The 14,383-nt window shown below is 40.8% G+C and overlaps 5 protein-coding genes across 5 annotated transcripts; 4 read left to right on the top strand and 1 right to left on the bottom strand.

Annotated features, from left to right (window-relative positions):
* Positions 1-805: 805 nt before the first annotated feature.
* Positions 806-2,697, top strand: VTP21DRAFT_4696 (uncharacterized protein; the record flags this gene model as incomplete). The annotated part of the gene is made up of 5 exons (XM_069395135.1): positions 806-935; positions 994-1,147; positions 1,205-1,416; positions 1,478-2,163; positions 2,242-2,697. 5 exons carry the CDS (start codon positions 806-808, stop codon positions 2,695-2,697), a joined length of 1,638 nt encoding a protein of 545 aa, XP_069256304.1.
* Positions 2,698-3,070: 373 nt separating this feature from the next.
* Positions 3,071-4,131, bottom strand: VTP21DRAFT_4695 (uncharacterized protein; the record flags this gene model as incomplete). Its single annotated transcript, XM_069395134.1, has 4 exons — positions 3,071-3,351; positions 3,440-3,580; positions 3,645-3,932; positions 3,999-4,131. The coding sequence occupies 4 exons, from the start codon at positions 4,129-4,131 to the stop codon at positions 3,071-3,073; spliced, it is 843 nt and encodes a 280-aa protein (XP_069256303.1).
* Positions 4,132-4,333: 202 nt separating this feature from the next.
* VTP21DRAFT_4694 (uncharacterized protein) lies at positions 4,334-4,845 on the top strand (the record flags this gene model as incomplete). Its single annotated transcript, XM_069395133.1, has 3 exons — positions 4,334-4,419; positions 4,498-4,656; positions 4,725-4,845. 3 exons carry the CDS (start codon positions 4,334-4,336, stop codon positions 4,843-4,845), a joined length of 366 nt encoding a protein of 121 aa, XP_069256302.1.
* A 203-nt stretch (positions 4,846-5,048) lies between these two features.
* VTP21DRAFT_4693 (uncharacterized protein) lies at positions 5,049-11,968 on the top strand (the record flags this gene model as incomplete). Its single annotated transcript, XM_069395132.1, has 11 exons — positions 5,049-5,856; positions 5,939-6,043; positions 6,109-6,240; positions 6,313-6,870; positions 6,930-7,210; positions 7,286-9,247; positions 9,312-10,570; positions 10,629-11,093; positions 11,149-11,431; positions 11,499-11,848; positions 11,926-11,968. The coding sequence occupies 11 exons, from the start codon at positions 5,049-5,051 to the stop codon at positions 11,966-11,968; spliced, it is 6,246 nt and encodes a 2,081-aa protein (XP_069256301.1).
* A 343-nt stretch (positions 11,969-12,311) lies between these two features.
* On the top strand, positions 12,312-14,011 carry VTP21DRAFT_4692 (uncharacterized protein; the record flags this gene model as incomplete). Its single annotated transcript, XM_069395131.1, has 2 exons — positions 12,312-13,096; positions 13,162-14,011. The coding sequence occupies 2 exons, from the start codon at positions 12,312-12,314 to the stop codon at positions 14,009-14,011; spliced, it is 1,635 nt and encodes a 544-aa protein (XP_069256300.1).
* Between the last annotated feature and the right edge of the window lie 372 nt (positions 14,012-14,383).

Below are 14,383 nucleotides of genomic sequence, written 5' to 3'. Positions count from 1 at the left end.
GGAGCGATGGAGTCGATGAAAATCCCGCATCAAAGAATTTAATTGTCACTCCATTTTCCAGCCATAAATTACACAACATAATATCCAATAGAGTATTTAACAACAACTATTAATATAAAGCTTTTTTAATGCTTATTCACTCTCTCTACCTTACACTTATGTATATGTTTGCTTATTGTTGACTTTTACTAGCAAGGAATATTGGTTTCTGGTATTTAAAAACTTGGTAGGGACTTGTATTTAATAAAAATATTTTTGGCTCAAAACTCGTTTTTGGCTATTTAGGGTAAGCCTTGGCTGAGAGTTTTGTTTGGACAAAGCTCCATGCCTGCTTACTCTGTGCTATGGGCAAAGCCATAGGTATCGCAGAATATAACACGAAAGTTCAAAGTCATTCAGCCAATGTTTGGGATGGCCTATTCTAATATTCACCAGTTTACATCCGTCACCACATGATTATCAGCCTGTGGCATCAATACTCAGGGAGAGCGTTATGGTTTAAGTTGTTCTTTATTTTGCTCAAGCCCAAATAGGCCGACCTCTTGCCAATCAGCTGTGGCTGTGGTAATTGTCATCTCGTGACATGTAAATTGATCCAATGGCTATTTTAGATAATTTCCAAAGACTTGCTCCATTTAATTCTCATCAAAAGCTCGAAGGGTATGCAAATCATAGACACATAGGAATCAGAAATTATTTACGGGCCAAAACCTATTTTATGATCCTCTTGACTCCGCTACCGTTTTTACCGCTTCAGTCTTCCTTCTTCTTTAGTCATTCTTGAGTTTTCACAATTCCTTACCTTATGTCTATGAGTCCACCTATGCAACAACATACAGAAATTCTCCCTCTACTCATCAATTCTGATACTGAAAGAAACTATGGATTAAGCAGTAGTTTAACAAATCCCGTCAAGGATCGGGATTCAATGAAAGGTAGACAGTTGAACTTATTCACCACTTGCGGCGTATTAAAATCTTAGCAAATGAATAGTAATGACCCTAGCAACATGGAATACCAGCTATCCTCTTATATCGAAATATTTATCCCTCTTTCCTTCCTTATTGGTTGCTCTAATTATCTGGAATATTCCTGCTGGTGATGGTATGTCGGATAATGCCATGCAATTGCTCGGAGTTTTCGTTGGGTAATTCATTGATTCACGGCGATCGTGTCGCAATGGATTCTAAAATGGTTGATATAGGATTATTTTTGCGCTATTAACTACCCCCTTCGAAGGCTCGGTGTTAATTCTAGCTGGGCTTGTTGTCTTGTCATTTACTCGCTCGTTTGTATGTAATCTGGAGGGGAAAATAGCGCAGTGCCTCACGTATCATGATAATTTCACCGTTGCTCTTGGCGGATTTTCAACCAATGTTAATTGGATGGTGTTTGCATCTTTCCAGCTAGGAAAAGGTTCGATTATTCGTATAATTTGTATTGAATGAATTTTTTTTCAAGCTTAAGACTAAATTAGCGGTGGATAAAACCAAACTTGGACGACGTCTTTCTCTCATATTTATTAAATACATGGGCTCAAACGTCATCGGTCTTGGCTATGCTGTCTTCGCCTCTGAATTCCTTCTCGCTCCTTTCGTTCCTTCCAATACGGCTCGTGGCGGTGGAATCATTCTTCCAATAGTGGTTTCCATTGCCTCCACCCTCTCCACCACCCCAAATACTTCACACTCTTCTTCACATACCACGAAATTTCTCGCCTTGTGTGGTGCTCACGCCAACTTATTATCGGCGTCAATGGTTGCGACAGGAATGGTGGCAAACCCGCTCGTGGTGCAAAAAGCCGCTAGTGTGTATAAGGGGGTCACATTTGGGTATGGGGAATGGGCCATCGGAGCGTTTGTACCTAGTCTTGTGATTGCCCTTTTGTTGCCACCACTTTTTTTTGCCATCTGCGGCGAGAGTTCAATAACGGACGATCCTGGTGACCAAATGCGAGATCTGGTTGAAAGGGAACTAGATGCACTTGGGCCTTTTTCATCAAAGGAATACCAATTATGTTCGGTGTTGCTGTTATGTCTGGTGTTTTGGATGACACAACCTTACACGAACTTTGATGGGACTCTAATAGCGGTGTGTGGGGTGGTGATTTTGTTACTTATGGAAACAATTACCTGGAAAGATGTATGCGAAAATACAAAAGCGGTAAATGTTTTGCTAATCCCCTGTTTTGGACGGAGTATTTCAATAGTTAAAAACTGCTTCTTGTGAAATCATATATAGTTCGACGCATTTATATGGATGGGAGGTCTAATTGCACTGAGCGAGCAACTTTCATCGAATGGTGTAGGTGCATTTTTTGGTCATATTCTTTCTCGAAGTATTCATCAACGGTTCACCCCTCTTCCCTCCGCACTTGCCCTTGGTATCATCTATTTTTTCAGCACATTTTTCTTTTCCTCCCTTACCGCTCACATTCTCGCCTTTGCTACGCCATTTCTCGAGGCCGGCAAGAAGCTGGGCTCACCCCCAATGGTTGTCATCGCAATGATAGGGTATTTTAGTGCTCTTGGTGGATGTATGACCAATTTTTCAACTGGTACGGTGGCAATGTACTATACAGAAGGGCGAATTTCACGCGCATCGTGGTTTGGAATTGGTCTCATGGTTGCTAGTGTTCATATACTTATCTATCTAAGCGTGGGGCTGGGGTGGTGGCGAGTGCTCGGTTGGTGTTAGTATAGTTGAAGATAGATATTTTTTCTTTCGCTTTAGAATCTCCCATCTCTGCTCTATAATTTATCTATATTGTACATGACACAAATTATTTCATGCTTGGGCTGAACATTACTGTTGTATATTTAAATCTTCTCATATTTTATACTTGCTTAGAATTTCTCATTTATGTATTGCTCACAAGACTGTCCCCGTTATTTTTCTACGTCTCTCGAAAAAATTATATAGATTTAAGATTATTGCTATATACGAAGTTTAGGCAAGTCCAGTGCGAAAAAAAAAAGATAAACGACTGAATAAAAAATAAGCTAATATACACGGTTTCGAGGCTAAATCTATATGACAGGGTCGTAAAAAAAGTATCCCTCGTCCTAATCTATTTCTCAGTCTTGCCTTTAGAACCTCTCTCTCCCTTACTGAGCCCCCGATCTGCTGATGCTGCCCTTGTTCCTGCTTTTGAAGATAACGCAATACGTGTAGTTCCAATATTTTTATTTTTCTCTTTGACTAAAAGATTATTCTTGGAGCGCGCAGCACTGGCCACTGTATTTGCCAAGAGTCGCGAGGATACACCTTGGAGTCTTTTAATATTTTTTTGATTTCCACGCCTTGATATTTCTCTGTCAATAGGGCTGTCTAATGCAATTAATAGTGGATCTAAAGTAGAATAGAATGAGTTGGTTAGCATGGAATTTACGAGAAGCAAAGGATTGCAAGATTTAATCAACTGGAAGTTTCAACCTACCGTTGAAATCAAGGCGTTCAGGCTGGAATTTAGGGGTTGGGGGGTCCACGGGCTTAATATTCGCGTATTCATATGCATCAGCCGTGGGTCGATGTCGGAAAATAGAAAAATCTATATCAAATTCAGGTTCAAAAGGAACTTCTATAATTGCATGAACATAGAGTAACGTTAATTAAAGTAGATGACATTTAGGAGAGCAGTTTACCTTCAACTGGTGGAGGCATATACTCGATATCTGGAACATCATCTCCTTCTTTCTCTTTCACTTTTACATTCGCTTCAATTTCTTGCTTCAATTCTTGTTTTGTAGACTTATCGACTCGAATTACTGTCTTTTTTGTCGTCTTCTTGAGAGTCTTGTTCTCTTTATCTTTTTCGGCAGGGAAAGGCGTCTTATTGGTGATATTGCGCAACGCGGGGCGTTCATTGGTCTGGAAAGGCTTTGACATCTTTTGATGGCCTTGAATATTGCCATGCACGTTACTCTTGTTAGCTATTGGTAATATCAGACAGCTTAATTTAGCTTCATTTAATTTTTTTTCTGATTAATGCTAGCTACCTAATGGAGTGGCAATTGCTGGTGTTTTTGGAAATTTTGTACTGAGAGCCTCATCATGACGTTTAAGACCCGGTGTCTTATGATGAGGATGAAACGTAACAATATTTTCTTTATCGCTGGTGACGCGAAGCATACTAATTAATTATTCAATCACGAGACAATTAGAAATAGTGGTATAAAAAAGGTGTAAAAATAAAAATGTCAAGTAAAACGCGTTTACCTTGAGTAAGAATTTGAAAAATTAATGTCACGTCACGCAAAATTGGCCCGTAAACAAGTGCTCGCTATTTGATTGATGTGCACTTTCTCTTTGCCACCCAAAGATTCAAGAACCCATGACCAATGAGAATGCAATGAATAAAAAGTACACTATCTCATCGCAAAGCGAGGAGTCCGGATACTGGTACCTTCGTGTAAAATTGTAAGCATTTAGGTCGAGTTGACTTCAAAGGGTAGATGGTTTATAAACTCATTTTCATAATATACATCTTATATCTAGTGTTCCTTCCTCAGATGCAGCGATTACAGAGCTTATGTTTAGGAATAACCTTTCGCAGGCCATGGGACAACTATATGGTGTACTTGGCTCAGGAGCACATGCGGATGTGCTTTTATGGGAAGAAGAAGCACAAGTTGGTGTCCTGCGGATAAACAGAGAGTAATGTTAAATCCAAGCATAATTAATAGGGAGACAAACGAAATAATGTGAGACGTTTTTTATCTTAGAGATCTCGAGGCAATCTGGTCAGCACTTACGCTATCTTCCTTTGATGGCCGTTTTGATGTACTCGCAAGCTCCGCTTTTCTAATGGGTATTGTAAGCGAAGGTGGGCGAGCTTGGGGTTAAGCGAAATATGTTCATTATGTATGTTTAAAGTTATCTATAGATCCAAAAAGTATTGCAATGTCGACCGTATTTTGTATTTCGTTCTCCTTAATATTGCAATTTTAAATTATTAATTATACGTCACAGAGACACCTGTAAAAATCCTATATAAAAAGTTCCATTATTCCTTAAAAATACTAAGACATTCCTCCTAGCAATTCGAAATGCGCAAGAAAGATCACACAGGCTCTCGCGAGCCGGAAGAAGAAAACGAAGGAGGCCATCAAATTGCTCGGATTTTCTCGCGTGCTCGACGTATAGATTCGTCTACTCAACAACACAAATCTACACCTACACCTCCCTCGCCCCACTTACATCATGTCGATAAATCCAATCCTCAACCTCAGCATCAGCATAATAGTGGCGACGAAGGAAGTGTGAGCGATGGTGGGCCTTCTTATGCATCTCACCTCAGCGTTTCTCATGCTATGCGCTCTTCTTCGAGCCCAAATAATTCTGAAGGCTCAAAATTAGATCGCATGTTTTCATCGCTTCGACGCAAATCTTTTGGAAACAAAACTCCAAGACCAAATATTATGTTTCCAACTACGGACCAATCTACTACGGATGCTAGACCAAGTAATGAACATGGAGAAAATATACTCCCTCTGGCAGATTCCCATCCAGGCTCCTCATCCCATAGTGGAAATATTACTCGAAGCAAAACGATGGGAAACAGCTCTATACGAACCCCCAAATTTCGTCTTCTTCGCGCAGTTAATGACCACAATGCTGGTGAGACCATGACACAAAAGCGTGCTGTTACTGAGCATCTCACTTCCAATTCCCAAGAAGCTATTGGTGAAATTTATATGGGAGTTGGGTTAGGAGAGACAGCATCACATTCATCTTCAAGCTCCGTGCTAGATCCAGGCGGTGACCGATTAGAGAAATTGCTCAAGAGAGCAAAACCCTTCTTTGATGAACGTCAAAAACATAGGGCAAGACTTGCATCACTTTGGAATTTTATCCGTAAGTACATGTTATTTAGAATTTTACCTTTAGTCCATCCAGTAAAATAATATGCCCCTCTTCTTCATCTCTTGACACGTAGACGCTTCGAATGCACTCGATCAGGCCAATTTCTTTTTAGAACATGCCGAACGGATATTTAACGTGATCCATAACACATTTATTCATCAGGTTGAAAAAATCAAGAGTAAGTCGAATGTCTATAGTTTATATATTTCTTATTTTAACCCTATCTTGATTCATCCAATACAGAAGGGAAGGACCGACCAACGTCTTTTACGTCAAAGGACATGATTCAATTATCACGGTGTTTATTTCTTTTACGTAAAGTATTTATTTATTGCCCTGAATTAATACGAACAGGCTGGCAGAGCGAATCAATTAGTAAGTCAATAATCACCTCAAAATGCCTATTAGAGCGTCTAAGATTAATATGTGTATATATATTTTATTTAGCCTCTATGCTTGTGCACATTCTTGATCACGGAAATCATCCAAACCTTCGGGCACAAGGATTTCGCCTTCTTCTCCTCTGGCTTAATTGCCAAATGGCGGAAAGTAAACCTACCATGCATCTCTTCGCGAACGCTCTTCCCCTGAACCTTTTCTTGAATGATTCTTCTACACATAACTCGACTATTGACTCGTCTTCTCTACACGATGGAAAATGTCGGCTCGGACAGGTTCCCATACATGCTGATGATCGCCTCCCTTTGTTCCCAAACCCAAACCCCCCTTCATATCAAGACACAATCCAACTTCTGGAAATATTTTCTGAAAATTTAGTTCGCCTAGCACATGTTGCAGCAGGATCAGAGCCACCAGCTGAGCACCTTGATTTTACTGATACTGATGGGTTAGAGACGGATAATGGAGTTCCGATTAGTTATGGGCTAGATGCTGCTTTTGCGACAGCAAAATTTATGCTTTCAATCTTGCGCAAATACTATTTGGTTAAATTTTTTCCTGCATGCGCAAGGCGTTTACACATTGAAGGAGTTAGCGAAGATAAAGGTATAATAATTGTTTAACGACGAAGAGGCGTTTTTATTTATGTTTTATCTGCTTATTAGATTTTGGATTTCCTTCTTGTCCGCCTAAAATTCTACGTGCACTTATGACTTTCCTCATCCGCTATTGCATCGATCCTCCTCCAAAATCGCCTCCCAATCCACATGTTCAAGTGTCTCCCGTTACGCCCATACTGAAATCTATCCTTTTCAGCAGTTCTGAACACCGGGAGATTATGCATGACCTATTACGGCAATGCTTGAAATTACCAGCAGGTCACCCTATGTATAAAGATATCGTGAAAAGTGCGGTACATGTTATTGGAGTGTTGGTACTTAGTAAGGTATTGTATATGCTTTTATTAGCCCTGGTTAAATCTGTGATTTTTGGGTAATTTGGGACAATATTATGTTTTTAGGAGGAGGAAAGACCAGCATTTTTGCGAAAGACACGACTTAAACTAGGAGGCAGCTCAACTTCATTAAAATCAGAGCGCTCAGCTGTAATCTCACCGACATCTACAACGTCACATCTCCATTCTACCCCAACAAGCTTCACGGACACTGCCCAACCCTGTCCCAATCCCCTTGCAACATCGAGCACAAAACCCTCTAGTAGCTACTCCCAGGCCAACATGTTTTTACGATCCTATTTTTCAATGCTGTTACACGCTTTTGAAGAACATCCTTTGGATTCTCTAATCGACACTCCTGGAGTAGAACCTCTTTCAACTGATATGGACGTGCAAGTGCAAACTTATAAGGATATTCTGAACCTATTTCGAGCCGTGGTAGTTTATAGCGGGATTGAGCTGGAGGATGAGACATGGGAGTCTATGTTGTCGTGCTTGCTCTTCATTCATAATCAGATATACACCCAAATAGTAGCGAGCAATATACCAATGAGAGATATTACGACGGGCATCGTAGATGATCTAATGGACTTCAGTATTGAAACTCTCTTACATGGTTTTGCACGTTCACCTTGCAAATGCGAAAAACTATGGGCACAGCTACGAGAATTACTTGCTGCACAAACAGAATGGGCTAAATTGATTACACACTGGTCTCAGGTGGTGATGAACCTTACAAAAATACTCTCTGGACATCTCTATGGAGTGGATGCAGAAGAGGCAAGGGTAGCTGCTGCTGTGCAATGTAGAAAATCCTATAGCACAATTGGGCGTAATGTGCAAATAATCTCAAAGAAGCGACACCGCCATGCCCGTTTACACCATAGTGATATTTCGAACTTCAATTTATCAGATGAACTAATGTCAGGCATTGGTTCTGGGCTTGAGATAGTTTCAGGCGGAAACTCATCGTCTAGCAACAATGGAGATAGAGCGGAAATGCCAAGACGCCCGGTTAGCATGATGGCTCGAAATGAAATATCTTCTGCTTATGCCAGTGTCGATCCAAGAATTTACTCTCCATCGGGTCTAGCGGTACGAGCGGATATGCCCAACACAACTACAGCAAATCATAGAATTTCCCGACACGGCGATTTACCTGAGGCAATGGGTGGTGAACATGGTTCTAATAGACATTCAGCTTCGATCAATACAATTCCCGGTATACCACTAACACCATCCGCTTTACCGAATGCAGGATCTGGACTTGCGAGCGAGAGCGATAAAAGACTGGAAAAATATCTTACCCCATTCCTCTCTTCTTTGTGCTGCGTTGAGTTTACCCAGCTTAGCAATGCGTTTATGGATGGTGAATCCGTGCTCTGGACATGGAAAAATATGATATGTTCACTTGGAAACCCAAATGATATCTTGAACCCCGGAAACCATGCCCTTGCTATACAAGGAGTAGTTGATGTGTTGGACCTATTAGCTGCTGTCCGTGCAAGACAAGCCTTCGACGCACCTCTTCAACCACCATTCCATGAATTATTACCTTGGCTGCTGCAGGCTGTAGAGCAAGATCCTTCAGTTTATGCAGTTGGCAGGGCGTCTGCCTACGGATGTTTATGTAGAATTATTTGCAGACGCGATTTAATCTCATCCGAGTTTAATTCTATGTATGCCCCGTTTTATCGTGCGGTCTCGAATGGACTTTTGACCGCAGAGAGTGATCGTAACGTGTTTTATGCGATTATCAGGAATGGGGCCGAAATCTTCACCCTAAACTTGCCCGGATGCAATATCCTCTTACCAACCTATCTAGACGCAATCGGGCAGATCCTTTCGAGGGATAGGGAAAATTTAGTGAGCAAAGGGAAGGGAGAGAAGTTATCCGATCACATTAGGGGACAATGTATTGATGTCTTGTGTTCGCTAGTATCCCTATCACAATATTGGGAAAATACTCCTCTCTATTCAGCTGGTATTGGGGTGGAAAATGAGAGAAGTTCATCGAATTTCTTGCAGGTGAATTCCCCTTGTTAATACTCAAATCACTTCAGCTGACTTATGCGTTAATTGTTGTTCCTAGCTTAAATATTCCTTGAAAGATCTCTTCATTGCTCTTGTCAAAGCTGAAACTTCACATAGTATCAAAGAGGCATCGGAAGCATATCGAGATACTCATTTAAAGTTGCTCTGTGGCATTTGCATTCTTGCTATAGAGGAAATGACTCATGCCACTTCAAATGCTGATTCGAAACTAATCCGCGAATGTCTAACTGCAGTAATGGAACATCTGTATTGGGACATTTTGTCTGTCGTAGAGGTTGCCACCGACTGTATTAGCACGCTTGTCCAAGCCTATAGACCAGAATATGATCCTGAGGCATCGATCGCTCAAGTTGTATTTACGTATTTACTTGAGGCTTTACATTGGCACCTTAATTCACACAGAAATAGTCAGAGGAAGAGAAGCGGGCCAATAATTTCAAAACTGTTTGGATGTTTATTGGAGTGGCTAATGGCAGTGGAACCACAATTCTTCAATTCGACAGAACTTTCGCGCGTAGTCCTAGAGGTGATCGATAATGCGCTTCATGTTGGATCGGATCAATTGCAAACGGCTGGCGGTTCTACAACTGGGGCAGAAAAACTTCTCCCTCCTCCCCCTCCCACTCCACCCCCTTCCACAGAAAGCTCCTCATCTTCACTATTGGCCGGAACTAGTTTAGCAACCATAGGAACGATGCGCCCAAAGGATATACGAACAGCATTCAATTTTGCTCTAAAGAGGATTCAGGCTAATGGGTCACAATCTGAAAACAGCTCAGCAACATCTGGAAATGAGAATAGCGAGGCGGAAGAACATAGCTCAGACGAGAATTTGATCCACGGATCTGCTGAAAATATATTATTGCATCTGCTACATCATCATAACCATTTTGGTGTCCCATTCGGACCGGTCGTTATGGATACCACTATATATGGGTCCAGTATCGGAGAAAAGCAGAACGAGGACATTGATGAACCATTTCAATATTTTGCATTCAATGACACAATGCTCCTAGCATTTTCAGAGAGGATGGAAAGCACAGCAAGTGGATACAAAAAGGCGAGGGTTATAATGCGGGATGTCACTGGACGCTATGCGTGGGATGCGCAGTCATTTTATTGTACTCTTAGCAAAATGAATCTTGAGGAAGGAAAGAAAAAGGGCAAAACACAAAGCAATAGTAATGCCATGCTGATACCCGATTTTGACGATGGCGAGTTGCACACACAAATGCGTGACAAATTGGTTGTGAGAAAAGGATTAAGTATTGAGCAAGCACCTAAAGAGTTTAAAATGTATACATATCTTTTTTTAGACTTTTGCAGATTTTCTGACATCCATTTTTGTGTTTAGGGAGAATCCAACTTACCCAAGGGAATCCAATGAATTGCCGCTTTGGCAACCCGACGGCAAGACCGATGGCGTGGATATGCTCACAGAACTGCTGAAGTATGTAAAGGAAACACAGATTGCGTTAGCCCCAGGGAACGAAACTCAAAGCGCAAATATGGTCTCATCTGAAGCGTCAACATATTCCTATGTTCGCAAGGAATTAGAGAGGCATATACTCGAAGAGCGGCATCAGCATGACATTAGAACGACGAGCACCTCAAAGACAGAGCGAGTCCCAATAAACTCTTTTCTCCCTTCCGCTTTTGCTATGGGTGAACAGCCCATGAGCCCATACCAGCAATGCCGCCTCTTGCTAAGTCATCTTGGTTTCTTGAACCATGACGTCCTCAAAGATCGCTCGTTTCATCTATTGGCTAAGTCACCTGGATTATATAGAGATATAAAGGGACTTGATAAGAAGCGGGGGTAAATATCCAATACACATTTCATATCTGCCTTTTATTAATACGTTGCTTTACAGTCGAGAAGCGATAAAAATTGGAGTGCTCTACATCGGTCCGGGTCAAGACTCTGAACAAGCGATTCTACAGAATATGCAAGCAAGCAACATGTACAATGAATTTGTTGCAAGTCTCGGCTGGGAAGTCGATATCACGACGCACACCGGATACCTTGGTGGGCTTGAGCGCAATTTAACCAACGGATCGAAGGCAACCTACTATTGTACATCTACAATTGAAATGATTTTCCACGACGTTACAAAAATGCCCACCGATCCCCACGATAATAAGCAAGTGAAAAAGGTATTATTTTTATATATAAATAAATATACTAAAATATAGCTCTAATATTTATGCGAATATTTTATAGAAACGTCACATCGGGAATGATCATGTTCATATTGTATGGAACGAGCATCAAAGAGATTACAGGGTCGAAACTATAGGTGGTGATTTTGGAAATGTGCAAATTATAATTACACCCCTTCCAAATGGCTTGTTCTCAATTCGTGTGTATCGTGATGCGGGAATCCCTTTCTTTGGACCTTTATTGAATGGAATGGTAATCTCGCGTGCTTTACTGGGCCCTCTTGTGCGTGCAACTGCGATTCATGGACATAGAGCTACCATACACACCACTCACACGAGACATAGATCAATGTATGCTCACCGGGCTGCGGATATACATACAATTGTCAATCGGCATAAAGGTGCCAAATGGTAAGAGGGGGGATATAGTATTAGAACGTAAATTTTTAGTTAGTATTAGCATACTAATGCTTATTTGATTTTCGTAGGACATACGAGCAGTTTATGCAACATGTGCTTCAAACTCAATGATCAAAGGCACTTGATTTCATATTAATCTCATGTTTTGCCTCATTGATACCTATACTCACGGTGTTTACTAGACAACTATGGTTGAAACTGGGTATTTTTATTATATTGAATTAATTGTGTGTAATGCTATATCCGGAAACTTATTGTGTACTTCTTCTCTCTCTTTATACTTATTCTCTCTTGTTTTTTTTGTAAATAATATCCATTTGATATTTTATTATGCGACAAATAGTATCTATTATTATCATACCTCTCTGGATAAATAGTCACAAATCGCGTGAAACAGTACACAGACGCGCTCAATCTTGGAACGGAAACTGATTCAAATAACATTAATAGAAACATGACAAAATCTGATGAAGCATCCACACCATCTTTTCGCACTCCACGCGAAGAGAAAACTCCACCGCCGATCCCACGTACACCCAAGAAACCAAAACATTATCACTCCGCGAGTAAAGAAAAACTCGAGAAACCTGACTCGGAAGCCTCAGATAACTCGCAGATACCTACAAATGACCAAGGACTCTCGCTCGTAACTCCCACTCCACACACCAATTTGCGAAACGCCGTATCAGAATTATCATCATTGCCCTCCGCTGCTACTTTGCAGCCCACTCTTAATCATCGGTATCAGAATGAATCATTCATCGCTGATTTCGTTGATGCTTTTCGCCGATGTAATCCTTTCAAGGATACGGAATCAGGCGCATGCATTTGGCCTAACCCTTTTCCATGCGCAGAACTACCCAACTTGTTTGATGACGAGTTTGTAAATGCTGTAAAGAGCGAGGCACTTCGCGAAAATTTCTCCCACCGATCGAACGATCTCTATGAATTCTACCAGTCGAATGATCTCATATCCTCGGAAAAGCCTCACTTGGCAGCATTGAGAAATTATATATATTCTTCCAAGTTCATTTCACTTATGTCTCGACTCACGGATATAGAGTTGAGCCCCTACCCGATCGATTTATCGGCACATCAATACCGGTACAAGAACTACTTGCTATGCCATGATGATGATATCAACGAAGGAGAAAAAGGCAGAAGGATAGCATTTATTCTCTATTTAGTTCCAGAAGATTGGTCTCTGGAGGATGGAGGCACTCTTGATCTCTTTGACACGTAAGTAGTAAAAATATTCCTTTTTATTACATCACCTAAACCATCAATATATTACTTTATTCAAGTGATGAACGTAATAATCCACGCAAAATAGTACATTCTATTGTTCCTCGCTGGAACTCCCTTGCTTTTTTCGAGCTTTCTCGTGCTTCCTATCATCAAGTTTCTCAAGTTCTTCGTCCCGATCGCACACGAGTTTCTATCTCTGGCTGGTTCTATGGTTCATCAGAGCGGCGTTTAACTAACGTTCGATTCCGCGAATTGGATCCATGCGAGCTCAATCTCCGCGACTTTATCAATACTGATTACCTTTCCGATGAAAACATGGCTAGTGTTCGATCGGTATTTGTGGAAAAATCATGCGTCGAGCTTCAAAAATTCTTGAAGGAGGATATTTATCAGCGTTTAATTGAATCATTGGGTATGATAAATTGGAGCGTCGTTGGCCCTGCAAATGTGCGGCGCTACTATACACCAGTACCACCCTCTCAAGACCCCTGGACTACTCCTTCATCTCGCCTCCAACTCATCCGACAAATCCAAGCCGTGTTCTCGTCGGAGAGATTTGCAAAGTATATCTATAAGATCACCCATGTAAATGTAGCCAAAGTGCACGTGGAATACCGGCAATTCCAAGAAGGATGTTACACTCTGTTGCATGATAATGCACAAGAGCCCCTTGGTATGGATGTTACCTTGTTTCTTCTTCCTACAGATGCGGAATGGAATGTTGACGAGTGGGATGGTCAAACACACTATGTTGCGACTGAGACACTGTTGACAGTTTCACCTCGACCCAACACATTAAGCATTGTATTACGTGATGAAGGCACTAGCAGATTTGTAAAACTCGTGAACCGAGATGCCAAAATCCCGCGTACTGAAATTTCTTGTTTGTACTTGGAAAAGCTCTGAAGTTATTCATGTTCTGATTTTCCTTCATTTTTTTTTTTGTAATATTTCTCTTGACCGGTAGAAAGACGGTGGTCCTTGAAATATAATTTCCATTCCACTTGTACTTTTTCCTCAATATATCCAAGATAATTTAGTCTACTTAGCAAATGTATACTTTTCCCATAGGTTAAAGCGGAAAGAAATATATTTACAAAAAGAGAGTATAGAAGATGAGAAAAATCGAAAAGTAAACAAAGGGGATACTAGCAAATATATAAAGTAAATATATAATTGTGTACTTAATTGTCGATAGAGGGAAAAAATTGACAACTGGAAAATAACATTGTCAGTTAGATAAAGTACACGAAAAAAAAAAAAGGTATAATAAAAAGG

This window comes from Calcarisporiella thermophila (genome assembly GCF_041956535.1).
Source record: "Calcarisporiella thermophila strain CBS 279.70 unplaced genomic scaffold VTP21scaffold_2, whole genome shotgun sequence".
NCBI lineage: Eukaryota > Fungi > Calcarisporiellomycota > Calcarisporiellomycetes > Calcarisporiellales > Calcarisporiellaceae > Calcarisporiella > Calcarisporiella thermophila.
This window is presented reverse-complemented; position numbering and strand designations above follow the sequence as displayed.